Genomic DNA, 27,519 nt, shown 5'->3' on the forward strand with positions numbered 1-27,519 from the left:
AAAAAAAAGAAGATGGTCCTTTCTTCTCAAGAATGTGCAAAGCTATTTATGCCCTGGGCCTGCAGCACAGGGACCATACTGGCTCTGGCCCAAAAGGCCCCCAGTGTGGCAATGCATCTTTATTCTGGCTTGCTCTGGGAGCCAAAGCCCCAGGAAGCCCAACTCTCTCTGCTCTGGGGGACTCTTCCTAGAATTTGACAGGGAGGAGATTGTCTCATCTACAATTTCTCCAAGTTGCCATGATTGGCATTTTGAATGGAACAATTTTGTGCTGCTGGAGATTGCCCTGTACATTGTGAGATGCCCACTAAATTCCAGGGGTGTCCCACAGTTGCAGTGACTCTCCCAACACACCACACATGCACACACACACACACACAAATTTCCAATACTGCCTGTAGGGGTAGCCTGGCCGCTGGCTGAGAGCCACTGGGCTGGTAGCGCCCTTATGTGTTTGAGAAACAGAAGACCCAAAGGTTGAGTGACAGGTCCAAGGCTCCCCTCTCAGATCTGATGACTTCTAGTCCAGCTGCTCTTGAAATGATGGATACTCATGCAAACAATCATGGGATGCCACAGCACCGCAGAACCTCAAAGCAGATAGCCAGCTGTCTCAATGGCATAGAGAAACCACGGCACAGAGAGAAAAAATAACCCCACAGTGACCAGAGAGTGAGCAAATGTGAGGGGGGGTCAGATTCCCGGAGGATACATTTTCCTAGGTCCTGCTTAGCTTAGTAAGTCCCGCTGCCTGGTTGGTAATAGGTCAATGCAACAGCCCCCTGGCAGGTGGGGCTTTGTAGTTACCAGCATCCCAAGGTCAACATGGAGGCAGGGTAGCTCAGTGAGAGCCAGCCCCCTGTCTGTAGGTTAGAGCCGGGGCAGCCAGGGGTCCAGCCTTCATCTCAAGTCTCCAGCGGGCTCAGCGGGAGTGGAGGCCACTCTATCACAGGCTACCAACCCCTTTCTGGGATCCTCGCAATCTCCATTGGGATATACGACTGTCAGTGCCACCTCCTCCTCAGGGTCCTGGAAGTTATCTGGAACACAAGAGAAGGAATCACCCAATGAGAAGATAAAGTTTATGAGTGGGTAAGCTGGGAATGAAAGGGAAGGAGTTGACCCCAGTGACTATCTACTTTAAAAACACAACAAAATACGGAGCGAAAACCTTAAAAATGTACATACCCTTTGACCCAGCAATTCCACTTCTAGGATTTTATCCTAAGGAAATAATTAGGAATAATTAGTGGAACTGCTCCAGCCATCTTACTACCAGCCTACGGATGAAACACCACTGAGGAAGGCCCAGCAAAGAGAAGGAAAAAGCCTGGGTCCTTGAAAGTGTTGCTGGACCCCTAAATCAACCAGCCCTGAAACTGACTCCACCTCTTGACTGTCTTTTAGGTGAGATGATGAATTCCTTGTCTGCTTCTGCTAGTTTGAGTCATGGCTTCTTTACCTATAACTGAGAGCATCCTAACTGATTCGATATCTGACAAAGGGATTGGCTGAGTAAAGTGTGGCTCAGTCACATTATGGGATTCAGGCATTAAAAATGATGTATAGGACTTCCCTGGTGGTGCAGTGGTTAAGAATCTGCTTGCCAATGCAGGGGACATGGGTTTGATCCCTGGTCTGGGAAGATCCCACATGCCGTGGAGCAACTAAGCCCGTGGGCCACAACTGCTGAGCCTGAGCTCTAGAGACCGCAAGCCACAACTACTGAAGCCCACATGTCGAGAGTCCACGCTCCGCAACGAAGAGTAGCTCCCGCTCACCACAACTAGAGAAAGCCCGCACGCAGCAACGAAGACCCAACGCAGCCAAAAAAAAAAAAAAAAAGTATAAAATTCCATAGGACTAAACACACATGCACACACACACACACAAGTAAAATTCAGGAAATCTGAATAAGGTCTGTGGATTGTTTCAATGTCAACACCCAGGTTGTGATATTATCCTATAGTTTTGCAAGATGTACATGGGTGAAAACTGGGCAAGATGAGCACAGGACCTCTCAATGTGATTTCTTACAACTGCATGTGAATCTACAATTACCTCAAAAAAAAATAAAGATGAAAGATGTTGACATATAATTATCGCTGTGGAATACTGCACAATCACAGTATGTTATTGATAAAGAAAGCAGATTCTAAAACAGTGTATGTAAATGTATGTATGTACAATCTATTTATTATGTATATTATAAATGTTTATGTATAGTCTGCACATGCAATTTGCATTTAATACATTCACTTCTACATGAGACTCAACAATTTGGTATATGCTACAGAGAGAAGTGATCAAAGAGTTACATAAAGTTGTTTATGGGGACTTCCCTGGTGACACAGTGGTTAAGAATCTGCCTGCCAGTGCAGGGGACACAGGTTCGAGCCCTGGTCCAGGATGATCCCACATGCCGTGGAGCAACTAAGCCCCTGAGCCACAGCTACTGAGCCTGTGGTCACAACTACTGAAGCCCACGTGCCCTAGAGCCTGAGCTCTGCAACAAGAAAAGCCACCTCAATGAGAAGCCTGAGCACCACAATGAAGAGTAGCCCCTGCTCACCGCTACTAGAGAAAGCCCAAGCGCAGCAACGAAGACCCAACGCAGCCAAAAAAAAAGATTAAAAAATGTTTATGATTCCTTTGCTTTTTTTCCCCTTTAGTTTCCAGATACATCCAAAATGATGATGGAAAGGTTGAAGTTAACATTTTTGCAATTAAATATATTAAATATGTGATGCATTTTGCAGATGATTTATATATTATATAGAAGTGAATTTATTAATATTTAAGTAGTACAAGGCAATATAAATAGATAGCTAGATAGACAGACAGACCGAATGGTCTACCCTAATTATAGTTACCTCTGAGTGGGGGAATTAAATGAATGATTTTTTTTTTTTTTTTTTTTTTTTGTGGTACGCGGGCCTCTTGCTGTTGTGGCCTCTCCAATTGGGGAGCACAGGCTCCAGACGCACAGGCTCAGTGGCCATGGCTCATGGGCCCAGCCGCTCCACGGCATGTGGGATCTTCCCAGATCGGGGCACGAACCCGTGTCCCCTGCATCGGCAGGCGGACTCTCAACCACTGCGCCACCAGGGAAGCCCTAAATGAATGATTTTTAATATTTGTGTTTCTTCTTTTGTATTTTTTGAGCTTTTAATTGTGTAGACAGAATTCTAAGACAGCCCCCAAGATTCCCATTCCTCGGTGTACTTATCCTGAATAATCCCCTCCTCTAAGTGTGGGTGGGACCTGCGATTATGATGAGATAGTCATGCCATAGATTTGGGTATGTGACGAAGGTGATGGGGAGTCACTCCTGTGATTATGTTATGTTATAGGAGACTGGAGATTCTCCTGCTGATGGAAGGAGCAGCTGCTGTGCCGTGAGTGAGCCTGGGAGAGGAGACAGCTTCAGGGCCTCTTGGAGGTGACAGCCAGCAAGTGCTCCAGCAGGGTGCAGTCCCCTCCTCGGTGGGCTCTGCCTCTGGTCTCTCACTGCTCCTGCAGTCCAGTCACATCTCTACACACCCTAGTCAGCGCACACCCCTGCTCAGAAGTCGCCAGGGCTCCCTATTCCTGAGAGACTTGGGTCCAGGGCCCTGATTTGGCTCCAACTCTCCTCTTCAGCCTCGGCCCTCACCAGTCTCCTTCTGCACCTCACCCCCAGGGCACTCTTGGCAGGGGTCCCTTTTCTGAGCTTGACAGCATGCTGTCAAGCCTTCCTTCATGGTGCTCCCTCTCCAAATCTTCCCATTTCTGACTAAGAAAATCCCCCAACCTCCAGCTCAAAAGTCACTTGTTAGAGCTTCCCTGGTGGCGCAGTGGTTGAGAGTCTGCCTGCCGATGCAGGGGACACGGGTTCGTGCCCTGGTCTGGGAAGATCCCACTTGCCGCGGAGCGGCTGGGCCCGTGAGCCATGGCCGCTGAGCCTGTGTGTCCGGAGCCTGTGCTCCGCAACGGGAGAGGCCACAATAGTGAGAGGCCCGCGTACCGCAAAAAAAAAAAAAAAAGTCACTTGTTAAACTCCCTGGATCCTCAGGGGAGACAATGCGTTTGACTCCAGGTGCCCCATCACGTAGTAGTACGTCTGGCAACTGTCTTCCAGCCCCGCCCACAACCCCTTCCTTAGGCAGAGACTCCTGGGGCGAGAGCCCCGCTGACCCAGCCTGAGTGCCCGCTGGCTGGGGGTCAAGGCACCTCACGTTGCTCATCCCCACACCCCGCACAAGGCAAGGGCTTTGCCGATGGTGGGCCACTCCATCCCTATGGTCCCCTGTGTGCACGTGACCGTAACCCCAAGCCCCCCTCAGGGTCTAGGAAGCCAGGAAGGTGACACACTCACCGTGAGCTGGGTCACTGGGGGAAGTGTCATCTGGGTCCTTCCCCCGGCTCCAGGGGCCCCAGGAAAAGCATGCCAGCAGTCCTGGGAGGCCGGGTCTCTCCCAGGCTCCTTCTGCTAGAAAAAAACACAAAGTCCCAGAGGCAGTGGGGTCAGATGGTGCTTGACACAACTGAGAGACTTTCTGTTCAGCCGACCAAGAGCTTCAACTGTCAACTGCCCTAGTTGTAACTGCCTGATTAAAAAAGAAAGATTCTGATTTGCAAAAGGGGGTGGGTTTTTGAGCTTTAAAAAAAACAAAAACAAAAAGAAAGACTGCTTTTATATACATATTATCTCATTTCATCTTTGCAAAAACTCTATATAGGTACCATGTTGGAGAAACTACAGTAACAAAAATGACATGAAATTAATTACAATTACATAGCACCAAAGAAAAAACTCAAGAAGCAGTAATTCGCCCCCTACCCCCGGATTTTTAGTTCAAACTATTATTTAAATTTTATTGAAGGTTAGTTGATTTACAATGTTGTGTTAATTTCAGCTGTACAGCAAAGTCACTCAGTCATACATATATACTTTTTTCATATTCTTTTCCATTCTGGTTTTTCACAGGATACTGAATATAGTTCCCTGTGCTATACAGTAGGACCTTGTTGTTTATCCATCTTATATACAGCAGTTTGCATCTGCTCATCCCAAACTCCCAATCCTTCCCTCCCCCACCCCTCCTCCTCCTTGGCAACCATAAGTCTGTTCTCTATGTCTGAGAGTTTGTTTCTGTTTTGTAGGTATGTTCATTTGTGTCGTATTTAGGATTCCACATATAAGTGATACCATATGGTATTTGTCTTTCTCTTTCTGACTTACTTCACTTAGTATGATAATCTCTAGTTGCATCCATGTTGCTGCAAATGGCATTATTTCATTCTTTTTATGGCTGAGTAATATTCCATTGTGTGTGTGTGTATGTGTGTGTGTATATATATATATATATATATATACACATACACACACACACACAATGTGATATATATATATCACATCTTTATCCATTCATCTGTCAATGGACATTTAGGTTGTTTCCATGTCTTGGCTATTGTACATAGTGCTGCTATGAACATAGAGGTGTATGTATCTTTTCGAATTATAGTTTTGTCTGGGTATACGCCCAGGAGTGGTATTGCTGGATCATATGGCAACTTTATTTTTATTTTTTTGAGGAAGCTCCATACTGTTTTCCATAATCGCTGCACCAATTTACATTCCCAGCAACAGTATAGAGGGCTCCCTTTTCTCCATACCCTCTCCAACATTTATTATTTGTAGACTTTTTGGGGGGGGCACGCAGCATGTGGGATCTTAGTTCCCCCACCAGGGTTCAAACCCACGCTCCCTGCATTGGAAGCGCGGCATCTTAACCACTGGACTTCCAGGGAAGTCCCTATTATTCTATTTGTAGATTTTTAAATGATGGCCATTCAACTATTCTTGAAATGGCCATCAAACTATTTCTTAATAGAAATAGAATTAATCTTTTTTGATAATCACACACAAAACAATTACATGTCGATTCGAGTTTCCTTATTATAGTACCACCTCAGTTATCTGGGGATTACTTGAGATCCCTAACCATCTGGAATAAGGTCAACTGGAACAAAGTTTTTTAGAAAAGGACTCCGGAGAGCCAAGACACAGAAAATCCTTTCTCATAATTCTTTACTTGGGGCCAATTTACTCTTAATCTGTACCCAATTCTAAAAAGATTGGGTACTTGTTTTTCAACCAAAATGCATCTGAATTAAGCATAAACTGGGTAAAAGAGCACTACCAAGAGGCAGGCAACCTAAAAGTATAAGAATAGCCATCAGACAGTGAGAAAAGAGATTGGAAAACTCTGCAAGCACTAGCAAAACCTTAGTAGCATGAATCCATGGTGTAACCCACCGCAAAAGCCTGGAAGAAATTACTGGACAATGAGTTATAGTTACACCCGTGACCTTTAGTCATTAATGAAAGGTTTCATGTTCAGTATGTTTTGATAAAAGTACATTCGACTTTAACACAATATATAGAATGATTCCCTTGCAAAATGTTAAAAATTTGAAATGTTAGTGTTTAAAAAGAGGCAAGGATTCTGCATGCCAAGCCGGGTGTCAGGAAATGGGAATACAGTGATTAAACTCACAAGGGAAAGTGACAGAACCATGCAGAAGCAGGTTGGGGGTTTCATTTGTGAACTTGCAAATGGGAGTGGGCGGGTCAGGGAAGGCTTTCTGGAGGAGGAAGTCCAGTCCTGAATGGTGAGATGGGATTGGTCAGGAAAAGGAGGATGGAAGAAAAGGCTTTTCTCTCTGAGGCAACTGCAATGTAAAAAAAGGTTAGGAGCCCAGAGCAAACTTGGCTCTGGGGAATTAAAAGTTGTTCCCTGGGGGTGGGGGGATGAATTGGTAGATTGGGACTGACATGTATACACTAATATGTATAAAATGGATAACTAATAAGAACCAGCTGTATAAAATCATAAATAAAATAAAATTAAAAAAAAAAAGTTGTTCCCTGGGAATAAGAGATGTCTAAGAGACAAAGGGCTCAGAGAATTTTCTAGGCACAGGCTCATTAGAGGACAGAAAATTTTCCCCATGGGGCCAGGTCAGCAAAGGTGCTGGCAGCAACAATCCGAATGACAATCCACCTCAGGACGTTCTCCGTGTCTTTCAGAATGCTGGTCCTTGAGTTTCAAATTTAGCTGGCTTCCTCACAGACTCAACCGAAGAGTTGTGGGAAGGGGAGGGGAAGGTTAGGGCAGGCTCCACAGCTGAGAGGAATGGTCTTCACCTAGGCAGGCCAAGCTGGCAGGTAAGTCTGTGACATTTGTGACATCAGAGGTACCAGGTCTCCTTGCAGGAAAAGCCCCACCCCCGACCACTGTAAGTCTGGCATCACCCAGTTGCTGAGTTAACACACCTATGCCCAGGGAGGAGGAACACAGCCTCTGTCGTCATTAACTCTTTAGCAAGAAGGTTGGCAGAGGCTGGAAAGCTTGGAGGGCGGCAGGTGCTGGAGAGGAGTCGGGGGAAGGAAGCTAGAAGCTAGAAGCTAGATCACTCCGGCATTTCACAGCTTTGCCAGTTCCAGCTGTACTTAACATCCATATTTTAGTCTCGGGGCACTGGAAATCTTCTGGAAAACCCTGTGTACCCGGATGGAAGAGATTCTGACCCTTTTGCTGATGGCAGCAGTCATTGGGGCTGGGAGAAGACCCGTACTCCCCTCCCCACACTTCAGGAGAGTGGGGAGGGAAGAGAAGGAGACACTGCAGTGGGTAGCCAAGAAGGACTGGGAGACTCTAGGCCCTCAGTCCCTCACATCCTTTCTCCCCTCACCTCCAAGTCCCCGGCATTTATTCCTTGCCTTCTTCTTTTGACCCCGCGGCGTTTCCCCGTCGCGTCTCCAGCGCATCCCTAGCTGTGCGCGTCCTAGCAGCTCCTGGCACCGGATATTCCCCCTAGTCCCAATTTTGTCCTCCTCCCACCTTGAAACTGGTGCATCCCAAGGCTTTCCCGTCTCCTCCTCCCCGCCCCCCCCCCAATCCCAGATCTTTGCCTAGCTCAGTCCAGCCCTCTTTCCACCAGCCTCCCCTGCCTTCCGCTTGCCCCCTCGGCTTTCCTAAGCACTCAGAATCCCATGCACTCAGGATCCTCCCGGAACAGACTCGGCCCGTTGCCCAGGGCCCGCTCCGCCCTACCTGGGAGGCCTAGTGCTAGGCACCTCCTCTCTCCCGGCCTCGGTTTACCTCGGTGTACCATGAGGGGGGCGCTGGCCAAAAAAGCTGGCCTTCCCCCAGCCGCCGCCCGCCCACGCCGTTCGGGACCTCGAGCCCACTCACCTGGTCGCAAGGGCCCGGCGGCTTGCAGGGCCCTGCAGGCGGCCGCCTGAACAGTCAAGCTGGAAGCCGGGTAGCCGGGGCAGTAGGTGGCCGCCTGCACCGGGCCTCCCGCCTGGCGGCCGAACACCGTGCGCAGCAGCGCCTCCAGTAGCCGCAGCTCCGGAGCCACCGCGTCCTCGGGCTCCGCCTCCGCCACCAGCACCCCGACCAACGCCGCGCCGGGCCGCCGCCGGCTGCGCACGTCCCGCAGCATCTCCCGCAGGTGGCGCCGCGGCTCCCGGGCTGCCAGCGATGACGCGCGGCACAGAACGAAGACCAGCGGTGAGCGGATGGCGCGCGCCCGGGTCTCGGGCACCTTCTGCGCCCCCGGCGCCCCGGGCCCCGCGCCCTCGGCCGCCGCGCCGCCCGGCTTGCCCGCGGCTCGCTGGGGCGGGAACACCGCCCGGGCGAAGTCCCACAGCAGCGCGCGGCTCTGCTCGCGCTCCCACAGTTCGCCCACCAGCAACACCTGCCCGCAGCCGCCCGCCGCCTCCACCAGCGCCTGGAAGGGCGGCTCAGCCGGGTGCGCGGGCCGGGCAGCCAGCGCCTCCAGCTCGCGCTCCATGCTCGCCGCCTCCCGCCTTCTGCGGCCCCTGCTGCCCTGCCGGGCCAGCTGCCTGCCTCTCGGGGCGGCAGCGGCGGCGGCGGCGGCCGGGAGGACACGCCCCCGAGGGCTGCGCCCCGCCCGACTCCCGGCCCGCGGGCCGGGATCGCCCAGCTCCAGCCGGCTGCTGGGCCGGAGCGGAGGCTCTCTCCCAGGCCTCTAATGGTGGCGCCTCCCGCGGTCCCTGCGGCAGACGCGGGGAAACTGAGCCGTTCATCTATCCATCCACCCATCCATCCATCCAACATTTATTGAACAGCTACTAGGTGTACAGGAGCCGAAGGTAGAGGAAGACAGAAAATTATCATGTGAGCAAATGGACCTTCACCAGCTAGATTGGTCTGAGGCCTGGAGCAGATAGATTTCTGAGTTCTCATGGTTCGGGGACAGGAAGTTTTGGAGGCCGGGCTGCCCGTGGCTGCTGCTTTGAAGTGAAGCTGGCGGGTGGGGCAGGGCACCAGATAAGGGGGTAGTGAGGTGGGAAAAGAAGGGAAGCAGGGGTCTCATCTGTTGCTTCTGTCCTTGACTCACCTTTTGGGCCTTCAGCATTTAACAAAAATTAATTGAGGGCTCATTGTTTCAACAAGTCCTTATGACCTGCGGGGCATTGCCCTCCGCACTGGGAAGTGGAGGCAGATCGTGTTGCTCCCTGTGGAACGGAAGGTCTAGGGGAGCAGATGTGGGGCACGGATAGTGTTCTGATCTATGTGTGCAGGAGGGGGACAAGAGGATGTCAGTAGGCCAGGTCAGAAGCAGAAATGCATTTCCTTTCATTCTAAGGGTCTAAGTCAGCTTCGTCCAATGGAACATTTGGTGGTGATGGAAGTGTTTTATATTATCGGTACTGTCCAATGCAGTAGCCACTAGCCGTATGTGGCTATTATGGAGCACTTGAAATCTGGCTAGTGCAAGATTTAGATTTTATTTCATTTCAATTAAGTGTAAATAACCACATGAAGTGGGTGGCTAGGGCATTGGGCAGCGCTGGTCAATGCTCTTTACCTCTCCTCTATTACTCGGTATAGACCAAAGGGCCCTTTGGGTCAATAACTTGTTAATACTCAGCTCTCTCCTTCACCGTATAACCCACAACCTGCTCTTGTAGTTACTCTGTTTCCTGCCCCCTGTAATTATGTTGAAACATCTCCTCCTGGAGAGTTTGTATGTCCATTCAATAAAGCAAACCTTTTTTGAGCACCTCCTGTGTGCAAGCAGTGGGGATTCAAACATATCCAAGCAGCTCTGCCCTAAGTCTGATCATCCTACAGTGGTATAGCCAATGTTGGGGGGAAGGACCCCATATCTTTGTTGTGGTCTTTGTTGTGCCTCTCTATACCATCTCTGCCCATGATGGATATCCAGGGGCTTGGGTGGGAAAAACACAAGATATGGAGCAAGCAGCCCTGGGCTGGAGTCAGGTTGGGCTCCAGCACCAGCTCAGTGATTCAGTCAACCAATCTGTATTTATCGAACATCTCTACCATGCACTGTGCCGGTGCTGGGAAGACAGCTGTGAACAGGCCAAGTTCCTACCTTTGTGGAGCTGACGGTCTAGTGGAGGCTGGGAGAGAAAGACGATAAACAAGTAAATGCATAAATAACAGCTTCAGATGGTGATTGGTGCAATGAAAAAAATAATGCAGGGCTGACATTATGGTAATGTGCTTGAGATGCTGGCCCATTACTGTGAATACAATCCTGAAGATTCCACGGAAGCAAGAAGGAGGTTGAAGAGGACTGAGAAACAAACCTAAAAACTATGAGACGTGCCTCCCCCACCCTACCTTCCTGGAGGCCGCAGGTGGTTGGGTTGTGGTGTGTGGGAGAGAAACAGAAGTCCTTTCCAGATGTTCCTAATCTTCTAAAATTAAAACAATATGTGTGTGTGTGTGTGTGTGTGTGTGTGTACACAGAAGAATATATTCAAAAAGTAGTCATACTTATCTCTAGATAGTAAGAATGACAGGTAATTTTAATTTTTATTTTGTCCTTTTTGCTTATCTGTATTTTCTAACTATAAAATAAATGGGATACCTTTGTTATAAGAAAACAATGAAAGCTATTAGTTTAATCAGGTTTCTGGAAAGTATAAGCCAGTGCAGATTTAATCAATACATGAATTAAGATTCATTTCAGCTGCTAATGACACAGACTACAAATAACAGTGGCATAAACACAATGAAAGTTTATTTTTCTCTCTTGTAGAAGTTTGGAGGTGGACAGTTCATGGCTAATGTAGTAGCTCTGTTTTACGAGGTCTTTGAAGACTCAGTTTGCATTCCAGATCACTATCCCCCCATCTCTTCTTCATGATTCAAACTCTCAGCTAAAGCTCCAGTCATTACCTCTGTGTTCCAGGCAGCTGGATAGCAGAGGGCTGAGGAAGGAACAAAAATCAATTGACTTCAGATTTCTTAATAGTAACACTGGATTTAAGAAGATAGAGACTGTCCTGGTGGTCCAGTGGTTAAGACCCTGCACTTCCACTGCAGGAGGCACAGGTTCTATCCCTGGTTGGGGAGTTAGGATTCTACATGCTGTGTGGCGCAGCCAAAAAAAAACGATAGTTGAATAATATTTTTAAAGTATCAAAGAGAAAGAACTTTGAAGCTAGATTTTGCTAAATTATCAGGCATATACAGGAGATAACGCCTTTATCACCTACAGCCCCTCTTTGAAAGCACCGTTAGAGGAAACATTCCAACAAGAAGAGAAATAAATACAGGCAGCTCAACAATAGGGAGTAAAAGGGATTAAACCACTTGTTTAAATTATTCTTGTCTAAGTAAATGGTGCAGTGTGGTGCCTGCAAAGCACAGCTTGGGTGGGCATAAGCTGGGAGGGTGGCAGAGTGGCTGGGAGCCCTACCAGGTAAGTGGAAAAGGAATTGGCGCCATTTGGTTACCTTTTTGAGGAAGAGAGGAAAACTTATCAGCTGATTAGAGAGGAGCTCTCAGAGGTGCGGGTGTTTTTGTTTTGTTTTTTTTGGCCGCACTGCACGGCATGGGGGATCGAACCCATGCCCTCTGCATTGGAAGTGCAGAGTCTTAACCACTGGACCGCCAGGGAAGTCCCTGTACTGGTGTTTTTGTACTTTCTCGTGAGGCTTGTCTAAAACCAACACGCTATGCCTCTCCAGCTATTTATTCTCTGGCTCTAAATTTCCAGGTAACCATACCAAACTTTCCAGTGGTGGGTTGGAGGATGGATCACACGGGGTGGGGCTTTAAACAAAGGTCAGAGTCCAGGGCCAGTGAAGTTTATCTTTACCTGTATTATTTACATGGCAAAGGTTCAGGTAGTAAATTAACAGGAAACTCCAAAGACCTTAGGAAAAAGGCAGGATGCCAAGGATATTTCTTCCTCCCCCCTGTCCATGCCCTAAAAATCATAAAACAACCAGGCTTTTTCTTGTTTCTCTGGTTTATCAATGGAGATGTAAAGTGAAACTGGGATTTCTGAAACAGTTTGCTTCTTCATGTTCACTCAAGCAGAACTTGGGAGGAGGAGTGACAGAAAAGTGCTGATTTGGAAAACAAGGAGTAGTCTTGGTTGAGTTGCTGGTCCTTCCCTTCTCCTCTCCTCTCCCTCCCTTTCATCCTATTCTCCTTTTCTTCCTTCCCCTCCCCTCCCTTCCCCTCCCCCTTTCCCATGTCCCCACCGTTTCCTTTTCTCCTTTATCATCACTCTTCCTTCCCTCTTTCTTTCCTCTCTTTTGTCCTTCCACACTCTCTTTTCTCCCCAAGACAATTGTTTTGGGAGCTGCGAGGAAGGTGGGACCTGGGGAGACTTTATGGGCTCCCTGGTGAGACAGATAGAGGAAAAAAGATCTTAAATGTGAGGAAGACCATGGAGGGAAAGGAAATTGGGGGAGCCCCTGGACCACAGAGGAATGAGGTTGGGGTGGGAGGAGGCATGGGAGGACGTTCAAAGCCTGGGTCCAGTGAGGAACTGTGGGCCCCATGGTGGAGCAGCCCCCTCTGACAGGGACAGGGTAAAGGGACAAATTAGGTAATTAAATAGTTAATCCCACTAGGGGATTGTACATAAACAAAAAATATGGGAGACCCCTGGAAGTTAATGATCACTCAAGAAAGCAGGTTTGCTTAACCACAAAACCAAGCAGACCTGCTTAGCAACAAAACCATGCAACAGAAGCATGAGACATGCCCCAAAACAATAAAACAATGGTGGCATGAGACCCACATCCTGCCCAGTGAGCTCAGTAAGTTAATGATCCCTAGGACATGCTCTCTGCACACATAAAAACACAATAATTTATGGAAAGGTGACATTTCAAAGTGAAAGACCCTCATTGTACTGAGACCTGAAATAGTTTTTCCGTAGTGCCACGACAGTCTTGGCTTGACAATGTAGGGACAAGAAAACTCCCTTGCCCAACCTGGAGAAGGAGCTGATGATGGAAGCGTGATGTCTACTCAAGAATGAGGAAGAGGGGGGTCTTTTCCCCCTCCCCACTTTTCCTTTGATTATAAAACTGTAGCCCACTAAGTTCTTAGGGTGGCACCCTCTCACCCTCACAAGCGTCCTATTCTAATAAATCATTTCTTATCTATTACTTTGCCTCTCACTGAATTCTTTCTGTGCTGAGACATAAAGGACCAGAGCTCCTTGGAGCCCCCCAAAGCGCCACTTAGCCGTTTCACCTCTGTGTCCTGGCTGCTGGATGACCAGACAGGGCACCAGTGTGCTCGGACTTCATTTCCTCATTGTTGGGGAAGAAAAGGATTCCTTTCCTCCATTCTGGGTTCTTTGGCTGGTTCAGTAATTAAATCGACAGGCAACAAATTAATAGGAGAAAAACAAATTTAACTATGTGCATACCGGAGCCCCACAAAGACAGGAGATGCAAAGGCAGTTGGGCGATGGAGGCTTACATGCCATCCTGAGCTGAGGAAAGGGTTAGGGGCCTGGGGATCCAGAGGGGAGGAGGGCCATTCACAGGAAGATGAGAAGAGCAGGTGGTTGGCAACCAGATGTTTGCCCGGCCATGCAGGTAAGTCTTTCAGATTAGAAAAAAAGTTATCTCTGGTAATAGCTGTCTTTTTGGTACAGGCTTCCTTTTTTAAATCTTTTAGGCAGTTAAGGGAGAGGTAGGACTTCCCTGGCAGTCCTGTGGTTAAGACTTCATGCTCCCAAAACAGGAGGCATTTGTTCAGTCCCTGGTTGGGGAACTAAGATCCTGCATGCTGCATAGTGTGGCCCAAAAAAAAAGAGGAGAGGTAAAAATCTTTCCCTAAGTTTGCTGGGTCTTGATTGCCTTCACCTCAAAATAATCCACACGCCAAAGTTTTGGGGTGGCATATTCTGCTCCGCTTCATCGAATACCTGGCCAGGACTGGTTCCCATCAGGGCACTGGGAGTGCAGATCTGTGTGACAGCTGGTGTTCTTCTGGGAGTTAAGCATCTCAGTTTTCCCTGAACTCTAGGGGTCTAATGAAGGTTTGTTAAGAAGCCTGGGCGGGGATGCTGAGCCAGAGACCCTGGCTTAAGCCCCTACAGTACCCCTGCTGGGCCCACGTTGGTTTGCTGGTGTCAGGAGGAGAAGTGGGCAGTCCCCCAGGACACCTGCACTGGCTGAGTGAAGGGTAGCGGCAGGGAGGTAATCCTCCATCAAGACACCTGTACTCAGGCCGCCCTCCAGCCATCTATTCCATCCCTCCTCTACCCATCCACTGAGGGGCACATGGTTGAAGACCCGGGAGCAACAACTGAAAGGACATCTGTGTGAAGCGCGGGCACCAGCCAGCTCTGCTTGGCATCCAGGAGTGGCTGACAAACTCGCCGGAGCAGGGTCTGCACGTCTGCATCCTTAGCCCAGCACGATGTGGGCAAAATGTGGCCTCAACCTGCAACCTCAAAGAGGGAGTCTGCACCTGCTGCCATGGCCATGGCCATGGCTTCAAGGTGACTTTGTGAGGCTCTGTCAACATCTGAGAGTCTGGTAGGGCAGAGAGGGAACAACAGCTGACCTGTGCTATAAGGACGGGGTGACCTTGAAGCCACTCAACTTGGTCCTCCTATAAAATCTGCCTGGCCAGATGAAGTTAGAGCTTGAGACTGAGTTTCCCCAGATCCAGCCTTACGGTAGAATGGAGCTGGCCAAGAGTGGCCAGGAAGTGGCCAGGGACTCTAAGAATGGAATGGGACTGTACCTCCCCTAGGATATCGTGAATGGACCAACCTCAACCAACCAGGCACCCTTTACCTGTCAGGCCCCTCAAGGTCAGAGTGGATGAAAGGTCAGTAATCACAGGAGGCATCCTTATTCCTCAGCCAAGGCACCGAGTGAGCACCCTTTACAGACTGTCAAATACAATGCCAGCTGTGTCCATGTGGGTGGACCTGAGGGCCAGTGCTCACCATGGACTCCCCGCTCCTGTACCTATACGTCTCATTCTGTGCACTTTCTCAGCCCCTTAGTCTCCAGCTGATGAGATCTAGGAAGTGTGTTTTGGGGATATGAACAGTGGGTGACTTCATGAACATTGTCCATAGGGAGCCTGGTATAGAACAAGGTGACCACTAAGTATTCATCTTATGATAACATTTCTTTCATTGTTGTGGAGCAACTAAGCCTGTGCGCCACAACTACTGAGCCTGCGTTCTAGAGCCCACGAGCCACAACTACTGAGCCCACGTGCCACAACTACTGAAGCTCATGCACCTAGAGCCCGTGCTCCACAACAAGAGAAGCCACCGCAATGAGAAGCCCACGCACTGCAATGAAGAGTAGCCCCCACTCGCCGCAACTAGAGAAAGCCTGCGCACAGCAGCAAAGACCCAATACAACCAAAAATAAATTAAAAAACAAAAAACAAAAACCTCCTCTTCTTCCATCTGATGTTTACTTGACACCCGACACAGTAGTTATGGCTTATCTTTATCCTCTGGATAGTGGAATGAGATTCAGAAACTCACATCCTCAAGTAGCTTTATAATCCTCTAGAAGAATTCTAAGAACTTTGAATTTTTTTCTTTTCTTTTCTTTTTTTTTTTTTTGCGGTACGCGGGCCTCTCACTGTTGTGGCCTCTCCCGTTGTGGAGCACAGGTTCCGGACGCGCAGGCTCAGCGGCCATGGCTCACGGGCCTAGCCGCTCCGCGGCATGTGGGATCTTCCCGGACCGGGGCACGAACCCGTGTCCCCTGCATTGGCAGGCAGACTCTCAACCACTGCGCCACCAGGGAAGCCCAGAACTTTGAGTTTTTAAGCTTTATTTTTTTTTCCTCTTTGGGCATGGATCTGGTACAGATCAACATCAGAAAGTCACTAGTTTCTCTGAGAGGCAAACTTGAGAAGAACAATCTGTAGTCACTGAAGCTGATTGGAGCCTCCACTGGCTTCCAGCTCCCTCAGCCATCAACACATACACCAGGGACCTGAAAACCCAGTGTGCGCTTACAGAGGAATGTATGTATTCATTACCGTGTAATTCTGAAGGCAGTGATCAATCCCCTTCTCAGCATATTTCTTGCAGAAAAAACAGAAAATAAAGACAATAAAAAAGTATCACCCACCGTCCTACTATTAACAGCTAGGGGGTTAACCTTCCAGGTTTTTAACAAAGTGTTTATTATATTCAACAAATATTTATTGAGGGCCTAGTGTATATAAATCCCCGTATTATGTCTTGGAATATGACAGAATTCAAAACCAGACACAATCTCTACTCCATGCCTCCTACCATAACCCATTTGTACAGATAGTATCACAGCGCACAGTGCTCGGCTATCTGCTTTTCTCATGGAACCACATATTCTGCATATCTTTCCATGTCAACATCTATAGACTGACATTTCATTTCAAAAGGCTAAATAGTATCACGTATATGATGAACGATACTTTATTTTAATCAGTGCCCTAATGTTGGGAACTTTTTAGTACTTATAAAAAGCACCTCTGTGCACAACCTGACACATACAGGCCTTGTGCACTGGTCTTATGATTTCAAGATGCTCTTAAATCATCCTCAGATGCACTAGTGTGGAAAATTGGCTCCAAGTTGCCCATAATCTTTCTGGCTTTTCTATTTCAATGACTTCTGCCTGTACCTGGGTAATCATTTTGTGCAGGAAGCCTGACTTGTTCACATTCAGGTCTGGCTGACCGGGACTGCTTGGGAGATGATGGAAGGGAGTGTCTGGCTTCATCCTTATAATGGCCTTATTTTCTACAATGACAGCATCCTCTCACACCGGTGCTAGAGATAATTATTGTATTGCCTCATCACTTCTGGTGGTGGAAGGAACCAACTCCCTTCCTACTTATGCCTTGTTTGAGACTTGGCATCCTCTTCCTGCAACATCCTGGTACTCATTAAGTGTGTATCTGAGAGATGAATGCATGAATGAACAGCTCCCGGGACTGGAGAAATGATGTGAGTGAGGGACAGACATTTCACAAGTAGGAGGTAACAAGCAGGGGGTGGTAAGCAGGCTTGAGTCCAATAACATGGGTAAGTTAAAATGAATGTTTCCGTTTCTAGGAAGAAAACACTAGAACCGACACCAAGAAGCTTAGCTAAAAAAATTAACAGATGAAATAAATGGCAAACTAAATGATAATCAACTTACCCAAAATATGACAGAGAAGGGATGAATAGAAAAATAGAACAGATGGCATACATAGAAAACTAAACCAAGTTGGTAGACTGAAATCTAACCTTGTTAATAATTATTTATATCAACACACCAAATACTTTTATGTGAAAAACAGAGATCATCAGATTGTATAAAAACACATAAAACAAGCCTCAATCAATTTCAAAGGATTGAAAACACACAGAGTATGTTATCTGAGGTATTCAATAATAATAAGATATCTAGAAATTCCTCAAATATATGGGAATTGAGCAACACACTTTCTAAGTAACCTGTGGGACAAATGAAAACAACACAAGTGAAATTGGGAAACTTTTTTTTTTTTTTTTTTGGGGGGGGTACGCGTGCCTCTCACTGCTGTGGCCTCTCCCGTTGCGGAGCACAGGTTCCGGACGCACAGGCTCAGCGGCCATGGCTCACGGGCTCAGTCACTCCGCGGCATGTGGGATCCTCCCGGACCGGGGCACGAACCCGTGTCCCCTGCATCGGCAGGCAGACTCTCAACCACTGCGCCACCAGGGAAGCCCCGGGAAACATTTTGAATTGAATAAAAGTAAAAATAAAACACCAAAATTTGTGAGGTGCGACTGAATCAGTATGTAGAAAGACTTTGTTGTTATAGCTATGGACTGTATGTCCCTCTTCCCCCTCAGCTTTTTGAACGAGAGAGCATTGCGTTTTTATGCCTCTGTCTCACCAGCATTTGTCAGGTGTGTGGCAGGGAGCTAGCTAGTCTTTGTAATTCACAGAATTAATCTAAAGACACATGGCGGGTGGACCAGTGAAGGTATCTGACCAGGGTTTCTGGCCCTAGGGGAGTACTCCCTGGCCATAATTGGGCCACTGTGCAGTGAGAATCAAGCGTCACTTCTCCCAACCCTAGAAGCCAGCCTGACTCGTTTCTGTCTTCATTACTCAAGCTACGGAGGTGATGACAGTAAAGGTGTCAGGCAGCTTGTTCTTGGGGCCCCAAACGTGGAGAGAGAGGTGTAGCCCAAGTTTGAAGAGAGTATTGGGAATCCTGTGCAAAAGGGTAGGTATGTTTAAGGATGTTCATTGTAGTACTGTTTATAAAAGTGAAAGATTGGAAAAACGTATATATCCATCAGTAGGCGACATGTTAAAAAAGGAAAAAACCAATATTGAGAATGCGCGTGTTGATCACCTCCTCAGCCTTCTATGCCTGCTTATTAAAATAACCCAATTTTCACTCAGATCATCTGCCTTCCCTCATGCAGTCTAGCCACTTTAGGGGAAACTAAACCAACCCAACTCACAAGTGGGCCATGGATGGCCTAAGCCAGTCAGCACACTCCAGTCCCTCCCCATCGCTGGGGGTCATGTGACCCAAGGTGGTCCAATTAGAGTGAGTTATAGGACTCTTGCTTGGAGTGCTGGGAAATGCATAGGCTTGTGGGCACTTTCTCTAGATGTTGACAAAGACCCATTGTATCTGTAGGGGAGGCAACATTTTCCCTGTACTCTCTCAGGGTTTTTTGGCTGGGCCTAAGATTTAAACTGGCATAAGACAGATTAACAAGAGAAAAGCATCCACATTTATACAAATTTTATATGACATGGGAGCCTTCATAAGGGAATGAACATCTCAAGAAATGGCAGGGGCTTCCCTGGTGGCGCAGTGGTTGGGAGTCCGCCTGCCGATTCAGGGGACGCGGGTTCGTGCCCCGGTCCGGGAAGGTCCCACATGCCGCGGAGCGGCTGGGCCCGTGAGCCATGGCCGCTGGGCCTGCGCGTCCGGAGCCTGTGCTCCGCAACGGGAGGGGCCACAGCAGTGAGAGGCCCGCGTACCACAAAAAAAAAAAAAAAAAAGAAATGGCAAAACCTACCTGCTTTTACATTAGGTTGAACAAAGAGAGGCAATTGTGGAAAAGTTAGTAAACTGTGTGGGGAGGCTAAAGGAAGATAAGAATTATTTTAACAGGGTCTGTTTGTATAGAATTCTCTCAGTCTTAACGTTTTGTCCTTGATGATAAGAATGCTACTTTCCTTCTGGTACAGGGAGGACTTCTTTTATGTGGGAGCTTTTATCTCCTATTTTCAGGAAAGAAAGGGGAGATTAGAATGCCCTTCTTGCATCATCTGTGTTTTAAGTGTTTTTAGCTCAAAACAACCCTTATGCTAAAGTGGCATATTTTGGGGTAGCATATTCTGCCACACTTTGTGGTCCTGGGTGTTTAAGGCCATGGGACCTTCCTGGGACAGACCCTTCCCCCCATGTCCTCTGCCTGCCTCTTGTTTGTAGAAAAGCTGTCGGCTTCCCCTCAGTTACAAAAGCCTGGCTCAAGAATTAATGACTGAAAGAATGTGAACGTGTAGTGACATAAATAGCAGTTGGGCCAGGAGAACTGGTAAGAATTTAAACAGTAAATCAGTCGTGTGGCAATCACAGAATCTTTAGTTTCTCCCTGAAGTACCTAGATAATAGTATTTGATGCACATTTCCTGAGTTGTTCTACAGATGCTAAAACCCCCACCAAATGGAAGAAGTTAAGTACTTGTTGACCATGGGCAGGTAGCCTCCAGACCTACTGGAGCCTGAGGATTGATGTTACCTCACCATCAACCAGTCAGAAAACTGCGTGTGAGCTGACTGCATACCCTGTGACTCCACTCCCTTACCTTGCCTTTAAAAATGCTTCCTTGGGGAGGGGGGAGGGATAAATTGGGAGATTGGGATTGACATATACACACTACTATATATAAGATAGATATATAGATAACTATTAGATACTTAATAACTTATTAGATAACTAATAAGGACCTGCTGTATAGCACAGGGGAACTCTGTTCAATACTCGGTAATGACCTATAAAGGAAAAGAATCGAAAAAAGAGTGGATATTGTATATGTATAACTGATTCACTTTGCTGTACAGCAGAAACTAATATAACATTGTAAACCAACTATACTTCAATAAAAATTTTAAAAAACTGCATCCCTGAAACCCATTGGGGAGTTAGGGTTCTTTGAGCGTTAGCTGCCCCCAACTCCTTGTCTGGTGCCTTACAATAAACGCTGCACTCTCCTTTGCTACAACCTGGCGGCAAGTAGATTGGCTTTACTGTGCAGGCTAGTGGACCTAAGTTTGGTTCAGTAACAGGTGGTGTTGGCAGCCATCTCACAACCGCAAAGAGAGTTAATCTTAGTATGAAGCTGACTTCATGGAAGGCAGAGTGGGGAGAAAGAAAGAAATGGGATCTTTGGATTAAGCTCACCCCAGAGCCTGCCCAACCTGTAGACTCTACAGATCACGAGCCACTGTTTCCCTTATGTCTAAGCCATGTAGAGCTAGGTCCCCTTCCCCGTCAATGACTCTGACGGGTATCATCGCCAGTGTTCACTGAGCAGTACTGGGAGCCAGCACTATACAGAACCTGCAGAGGCTCATTTGATCAATTAAGAAACAGTCATGCTGTAGAGGGACTTCCCTGGCGGTCCAGTGGTTAGGACTTTGCCTTCCAATACAGGGGGTGTGGGTTCGATCCCTGGTCGGGGAGCTAAGATCCCACATGCCTCACGGCCAAAAAACCAAAAAACATAAAACAGAAGCAATATTGTAACAAATTCAATAAAGACTTTTTTAAAAAAAGGAAACAATCATGTTGTAGAGAACAAACTTATGGTTACCAAGGCGGGGAAGAGGGGGTGGGATGAATTGGGAGATTGGGACTGACATATATACACTACTATGTATAAAATAGATAACTAATGAGAACCTACTGTATAGCACAGGGAACTCTACTCAGTGCTCTGTGGTGATCTAAATGGGAAGGAAATCTAAAAAAGAGGGGACATGTATACATATAGCTGATTCACTTTGCTGTACAGCAGAAACTAACACAACAGTGTAAAACAACTATACTGCAATAAAAATTAAAAAAGAAAAAAAGAAACAGTTATGTGATGGCCCATCATGCAGCTGTTAAAATGAGATCTGGCATGGAACGATTTCCATGAGAAGTGACAAGAGCGTGTAACAAATATATGGTGTGAAATCCTATATAATCGAGAAAAAATGTCCCATTCTAACCAAGGGATCTCTTGGTGGGGGTGGGAAAGGTAGTGGCAGGAGAGAGGAATCCTGTTTGCCTTAGTTATTTCAGCTTGAACCCTGTCTGATGCGTGAGGGAGGAGAGGGCACCCCGTCCTGCAGGGAGACCTGGACAGAGGGTGAACCAGAAGCTCAGGGGAAGGGACCTAGTCTTTGAAATGTCACAGTGGAGGAGCCCAGACAGGATGACAAACCTTGAAACGCCCGCTGCTTACTGACACAACAGTCGTGCCAGTGGGGATCTGCTCTGTCCAGGAGGGGCTGAGATCAGAACCTCCTGGTTCTAGGGGTGAAGGGAGCAGGCAGGCCCAGGGCCCCTGGAGAGGGGAGAGCCGGCTCATTTAGAGGCTCGTCCAGCTCCCTGGATCTGAGCTTCTGGTGGGCGACAACTGTCTTGGCTTGAGTCTCCAGTCACCCAGGACTAGCGTGCACACAGGCACAGGGCAGTTCTGAATGAAGGAGGCCAGGCGAATGTGGGAGCGGGGCACAGCAAAAGTAGGGGTTTTCCACCTGCGTACCCCCCACGAGGCGAAGCTGGGCTCCTGCCCTTTTTTTGTCAAGCCTGACTTCGCAGCTGGAAGTTCTGCTTTATGGCAGTTTCAGAAGTTTCTCCTTTAAATGCAAGAATTATTTTTAAGGAAGCTCCTGCCCAGGGAAGTCTTGATCTGCTTAACTGTTCACAGTGGGAGTACGCAACTTTAAAGCCCTTGAAAAGAAGAATCCAATACTGAGGAATTTGCATATTCGGAAAGCTTTCAATAGAAGGCCGAGCCTTGGAGCCTGTGAATAAAGTCCTTCTGTGTTTCCTGCTCCATGTGAACAGTACAGAAGGGAGAAGAGAAAGGAGGCACATGGCATCCCAGCAGCTGCGGCTGAGCCAGTGGGGGAAGGCACATTTGCCAAGAGCCCGCGAGGATTCTGGGATGTGTGTGTTGAGTCACTTGTCCCCTGCAGGTTTCCAGGGAGCTGGTTTGCATGAGGTAAACACGTAACCTTATTCTCATTGCCAAGGGCCACTGTTCCATGCTCTGCAGCATCCTCTTGCCTTAAGGATATGGCCTTGCAGGGTGGGGCATGGCAGCTCAGGGGGCAGCGTTGGGGAGGGGGGGGATTCTGGCTGTTTGGTGTTGATGTGGGATTCAGCCCCATGCTCAGATGGGCTCCTTTTCCATCCCTTCTCACTTCACTGGGGACCTGTGACTGGCTGTGTGAGGTGTGATAACGTATATAATTTGCATATTATAAGTGTATATGCTGTTTCTGCATATGCAATGGAGGAGTTGCCTGGGGAGATAGGATCTTCCTGAGCTTGCCGGTAAAGCCAGAACTTGCAAGAGCAGTGTGAAGAGCTGTCCTTCCTCCAATGGGTTACCAGTGCTGCAGGCCTAGTTTACTTCCCTGCCCGACAAGGTACTGAGCCTGGGACCCTAGGCCGGAGGCAGAAGAGGCTGTACTTCGGTGTTCCACATGAATTTTATGACTGGATTTGTCAGTTCAGTTCTCTGAATCCTGGTTACTAACTCTACCTGTAACCCACCAAGCTTCATGGCAAGTGGGAGAGTAGTTGTCCTCTGGAGGTGGGGGTGGGATGAATGGAGACCATAGTAGTGTCTGAAAAGCTCAGGACCCTTCACCTGGTCCTAGACTCCTGGCACCAATGAGCTAGGTGGACCAGACAGCAACTGTAGGAAGATGGGTCCTTCTGGGCTTGGTTCTGCCTTTTCCTTCTTGTACTCTCATCTCTCACTCTTGAATGGATTGTTCCAGTGGGATAGACCTGACTTTCCCAAGAATAACGAAACTGTGGTCTGGAGATCACATTCAGAGCCGAGGTGTGAGTCCAGCCTGGTGAAGATGCTAAATCCTCAAGCTTAGTCTCAGCCAGGCTGTCTCCAAGCTCACAGCCTGGGCAGCCTTAGTTACTGCACTGTGTTCTCAAATATACTTTGTTCCACTTCTTTCTGGCTCTAAACTTCAAAAGCACCTCTCGGAGCTATCACTTGAAATTGGCAGTAATTAAAACACAGTTGAATCTTAGCTATTTTCAACCTCCTGGAGACTGTTCATAAACCAATCAAATAACTAGAGTGCATACTGCTTATGATGTGTAGTTTTCCATAAAAGTCATTGTTTGCAAATTTGTTTCAAACGTCAAAACATAAAACATCCAAGTTGTAAAATGTAAAATAAAGAAGTTTAAATTTTCAAAAAAACAAAAACAAAAACAGGGCTTCCCTGGTGGCACAGTGGTTGAGAGTCCGCCTGCCGATGCAGGGGACAGGAGTTCGTGCCCTGGTCCGGGAAGATCCCACATGCCGTGGAGCGGCTGGGCCCGTGAGCCATGGCCGCTGAGCCTGCGCGTCCGGAGCCTGTGCTCCGCAACGGGAGAGGCCACAGCAGTGAGAGGCCAGCGTACCGCAAAAAAGAAAAAAAAAAAACGATTCACCTCACGTGGACCCATCTCCTCATAAAAAGCCTTTCTGTAGGTCCCCAACTGGAAGCAATCTCTCCCTCTCTGGGCCCCAGATCACATCCTACGTGGGGTTAGAATGATTTCTATCCTCGTCTTCTCTAGGGCCAAAGTCCAGAGAAGGGGCTCAATGTGAGCTGCTTGAAGGTGACGGTGGGAGGCCAAGGAACACGGGGAATCATTGAAGGCAAGCTGGGTGTGGCCGAGGGGGGACAAGGCACCTTGGAGCTGCATCACGAATGGCTTGTTTGCAAAGATGGACTGGGATTTTCTGGACTTGCCTGAGGATCATGGTTGGAACAGTCCCCAGGCAAGGGGCTTTCCGAAGCAGGAAAGCCAGCCATGGGAAGACCTCATGGACTATTTAGGAGAGCGAGAAGAGTGAGTTTAAAGGGCTGCAAAGTTAGGAAGTCAGGATGCGGGCCTGACCAGAGGGTCCCTGCTAGTTCTCGCCCTCTGGATGCATCCTGGGCACCCAGAACAAGCAGTCACCGTCTGTCCTGAAACTAGCATCTTAGATCTGGATGGCACCACAGACAGCAGCTGACCCTTCACCCCCACGTGTCAGAAGGGCAGCTAATCGGCGGAGGAGACAACGTGCTCTGGTCACCAGCAGAAGGGTGTCAGAGCCTCCAGGGAGCGGGCTTTGGACTACCGAGCCCAGAGCACTTCCTTCTTCCCAACTGTTGCCCCTGGAAGGGCTCTGGGCAGCAGAGGCACTTGGTGCTCATTTAAGAGCTGGCCGGTGGCCCAGGGCCCTCAGACCCACAGATTAACCCGGTGGGGCCGCAGGCCTGGATTCCTGGATAGGAAGTGTTTCAAGGGCTGTGGCTAAGAATCCTGCGAGGCGCGCGGGGGACCGGGGCTACTCCAACACAGTGCCTTCCTTAGAGGGTTGTGATGATTAGTCGTGAAAAGCCCTTAGAACAGTGCCTGGCTCACCATAGGCATATTTTTCATGGTAGTTGCGATTCCTTGGAGGAGAAGACCAAGGAAGCAAGCAAGGAATAGTGGACGTGGAGAGGAGGGGACGGGGCCGGGAACTACAAACTCCCGAATCTGGACCTTGGAAAAGCTTGATTGTGAGCAGTGGGCAAGGCGGAAGGGAGTCGGGTGGATTGGTGGGAGGTTTAACTACACATGAAGTGAATTCGAACATTTTTGACCCGAGATTACCCCAGCGAGACACCTGGGGCGAGAAATCTAGTTCATATTTACCCAAAACGGAGTTACGTGGAGGCATTAGGAGAGGGACTGTGACACGGGGGATTTGTCGACTACTTGGGACCAGCAGGGTCAGGGAACTCCCTCTGTATTAGAAGTTTCCCACCTGGGGACGCCCGTGGCAACCTGGCGTTCCGGGCCCCCGCCCTCGGGCCCCTCACCATCCGTCTGGGTCGCGCGATCCACTAGGGGGACGCAGCCCGGCGATGCGCCCTTGTGCGCTCCGCTGGCGGCCAGCTGGATGTCCAGAGTGCCCTCGGGGCGGCTGGAGCAGAACACGGCCGTGTGCACCTCCACGGAGGCGCTGTGCGGGGCGAAGGCGCTGCAGAGCAGGGTCTCCATGCGGCTGCGCGCCTCGGCTGCCTCGTCGCCCCGGGGCTGCACGACGACCCCGACGAGCGCGGCGGGCGGGCGGCGGCCCTGGTCGCGCACCTGCTGCAGGAGCAGTTGTAGCCGCGGCAGCTGAGAGCGCAGCGCGGACGCGCGGCGCGACACCGGGAGCAGCCGCGCGCGGGGCGAGGGCGCCGCCAGCGGCTGCCTAGGGTCTTGGCAGCCTGACGCCGCGTCCTCCGCCAGCCCGGAGCCGGGGTTCCCAGCCGGAGCCGGAGACGGAGTCAGAGCCGCAGCCCGAGCCGCCTCACGCTTGCGCTCTTGCGAGTCCCCAGCCTTGCGCCGGTCGCAGGGCTGCTTCTGCGTGCAGCGCTTGGACTTGGCGGCCGGGCAATCGGCACACCTCCGCGAGCGGTCTCCGGAGCGCTTGAGCCGCCGCCTGGCTCAGATGCCGGAGCTGCTGTGGCCGCTCGTGGCTCGGAGGGATGAGGGCCGAGAGGGCTGATCGGTCGGGCCCTGCTCCAGAATGTTATGCAGCGTCACACAGCACTCATCCTGCTTCCAGAGCTCGCCCAGCAGCACTACCTGGCCGTGGCCCTCGATGGACTGAGCGAGGGCCTGTTGCTGCGGCTTGGCCTTCCCGTCCCCCGGGGCCCTGGAGGGCTGGGCCCCGGGTTCCATGTCCGGTCCGGCTTTCTTGCCCCTCTGGGCCCGGGCCTCCGATGGCCAAGGGAAAAGCTGCCCTTCCCTGGAGGATGTCACAGTACCCCTGTGCCCTACCTCTTCCTGTCGTGACCAAGGGCCTCTGCCCGCTATTCTTTGGAAATCTTCCAACACAGGGAAGTTGCTGTGGGTGCCAGTGTAACACTGGCAGTGATTAGTTTCGCTATCATTTTGTATGTCTTTGGTGTCAGAAGGACAAATCCCTTTATCCCAGGGATGGATCATTGTGCCCAAGCCTCCAAGTAAAATGGATTTTTGGGCACTCAGGGCATTTAAAAAGCAGGGGCCCCGGATGCTCACTGCGCCTGGAAAGTGTGAAAGGCAGTGAGGAAAATAGAGGCTGGTTCTAGGTGGCTGCACCCTGGGAGGGAGGCCCTACCCAGGCCCAGCCTGGCTGCAGTCTGGGTGATCTGGGAGCCAGAGTCCTGAGCTGTTATACACTGATGGGGCTGCAGGAGATGCTTAGGGGGGTCCCCTCAGTTCCAGTCTTCTCTGGGTATGCATTTGAGAAACTCAGTCTTTCCTGCCTCTGTTTCTCCTTTACACCTCACAGAACACTTCACCACTGACACTTCTGGCCACCAAATGTGTGGGTTCCCCCCCCCAGACTATTCTGTATTCTACAATTTTACTCAGTTCTGACACTATCCACCTGGAGAAAGTGTAAAAGCTCAGAGGTTAAGGGTGCTGTCCCACAAGACGGCCCCCCCTGCTTCCCCCATGCTGATCCCAAGTTCAGGTTATTACCTGTGCTTCTGACTGATCAGCTGTAAACAGGGGGCTCCCATGACCCCCTCCTCAGGTTTGATTAATTTGCTTGAGTGGCCCACAGAGCTCAGGAAAACAGTTTACCAGTTTATGACAAAGGGATAGGATAAAGGATACAGATGAACACCCATCTGGAGATGTATGGGGCGAAGTGTGCGCGGAGGGGTGTGGAGCTTCCGTGCCCTCTCCGGGTGCACCACTCTCCCCGCACTTGTGTTTACCAACCTGGAAACTCTCCAAACGCCATACTGTTTGGGGTTTGGGGAAGGCCTCCTCATGCAGGCAAAAATCAATTATTAACTCCATTTCCAGCCCATCTGCCCTCTCTGGAGAATGGGGGATGGGGCTGAATATTCCAAGCTTCTAATCATGGCTGGTCTTTCTGGTGACCAGCTCCCATCCACAAGCCCACCCAGAGTGGCC

The 27,519-nt window shown here is 49.3% G+C and overlaps 1 protein-coding gene across 3 annotated transcripts; it reads right to left on the minus strand.

Annotated features, from left to right (window-relative positions):
• Window positions 1-6: 6 nt before the first annotated feature.
• Window positions 7-8,887, minus strand: LOC309809687 (uncharacterized protein C2orf72). Of its 3 annotated transcripts, XM_082631011.1 has the most exons (4): window positions 8,244-8,887; window positions 4,358-4,471; window positions 1,189-1,224; window positions 991-1,040 (listed from the first exon to the last, which is right to left on the minus strand). In XM_082631011.1, exons 1-3 carry the CDS (start codon window positions 8,845-8,847, stop codon window positions 1,220-1,222), a joined length of 723 nt encoding a protein of 240 aa, XP_082487137.1. In that variant the 5' UTR covers window positions 8,848-8,887; the 3' UTR covers window positions 991-1,040; window positions 1,189-1,219. The 3 variants fall into 3 exon arrangements, with proteins under 3 accessions (XP_082487136.1, XP_082487135.1, XP_082487137.1); XM_082631010.1 differs by lacking the exon at window positions 1,189-1,224 and having other exon boundaries at window positions 7-1,040; window positions 4,358-4,468; XM_082631009.1 differs by lacking the exon at window positions 1,189-1,224 and having other exon boundaries at window positions 7-1,040.
• Window positions 8,888-27,519: the final 18,632 nt, after the last annotated feature.

Source organism: Mesoplodon mirus, assembly GCF_964341445.2.
Source record: "Mesoplodon mirus genome assembly, chromosome: 8".
Classification (NCBI taxonomy): Eukaryota; Metazoa; Chordata; class Mammalia; order Artiodactyla; family Ziphiidae; genus Mesoplodon; species Mesoplodon mirus.

Excerpts from the sequence above, each read along its gene's own strand:
- LOC309809687 (XM_082631009.1), bottom strand. The coding sequence starts at position 8,847 with ATGGAGCGCGAGCTGGAGGCGCTGGCTGCCCGGCCCGCGCACCCGGCT. Across the intron at positions 4,472-8,243 it reads CGCCGGGCCCTTGCGACCAG|CAGAAGGAGCCTGGGAGAGA; the intron begins GTGAGTGGGCTC and ends GTTTTTTTCTAG. Across the intron at positions 1,041-4,357 it reads CCCCAGTGACCCAGCTCACG|ATAACTTCCAGGACCCTGAG; the intron begins GTGAGTGTGTCA and ends CTTGTGTTCCAG.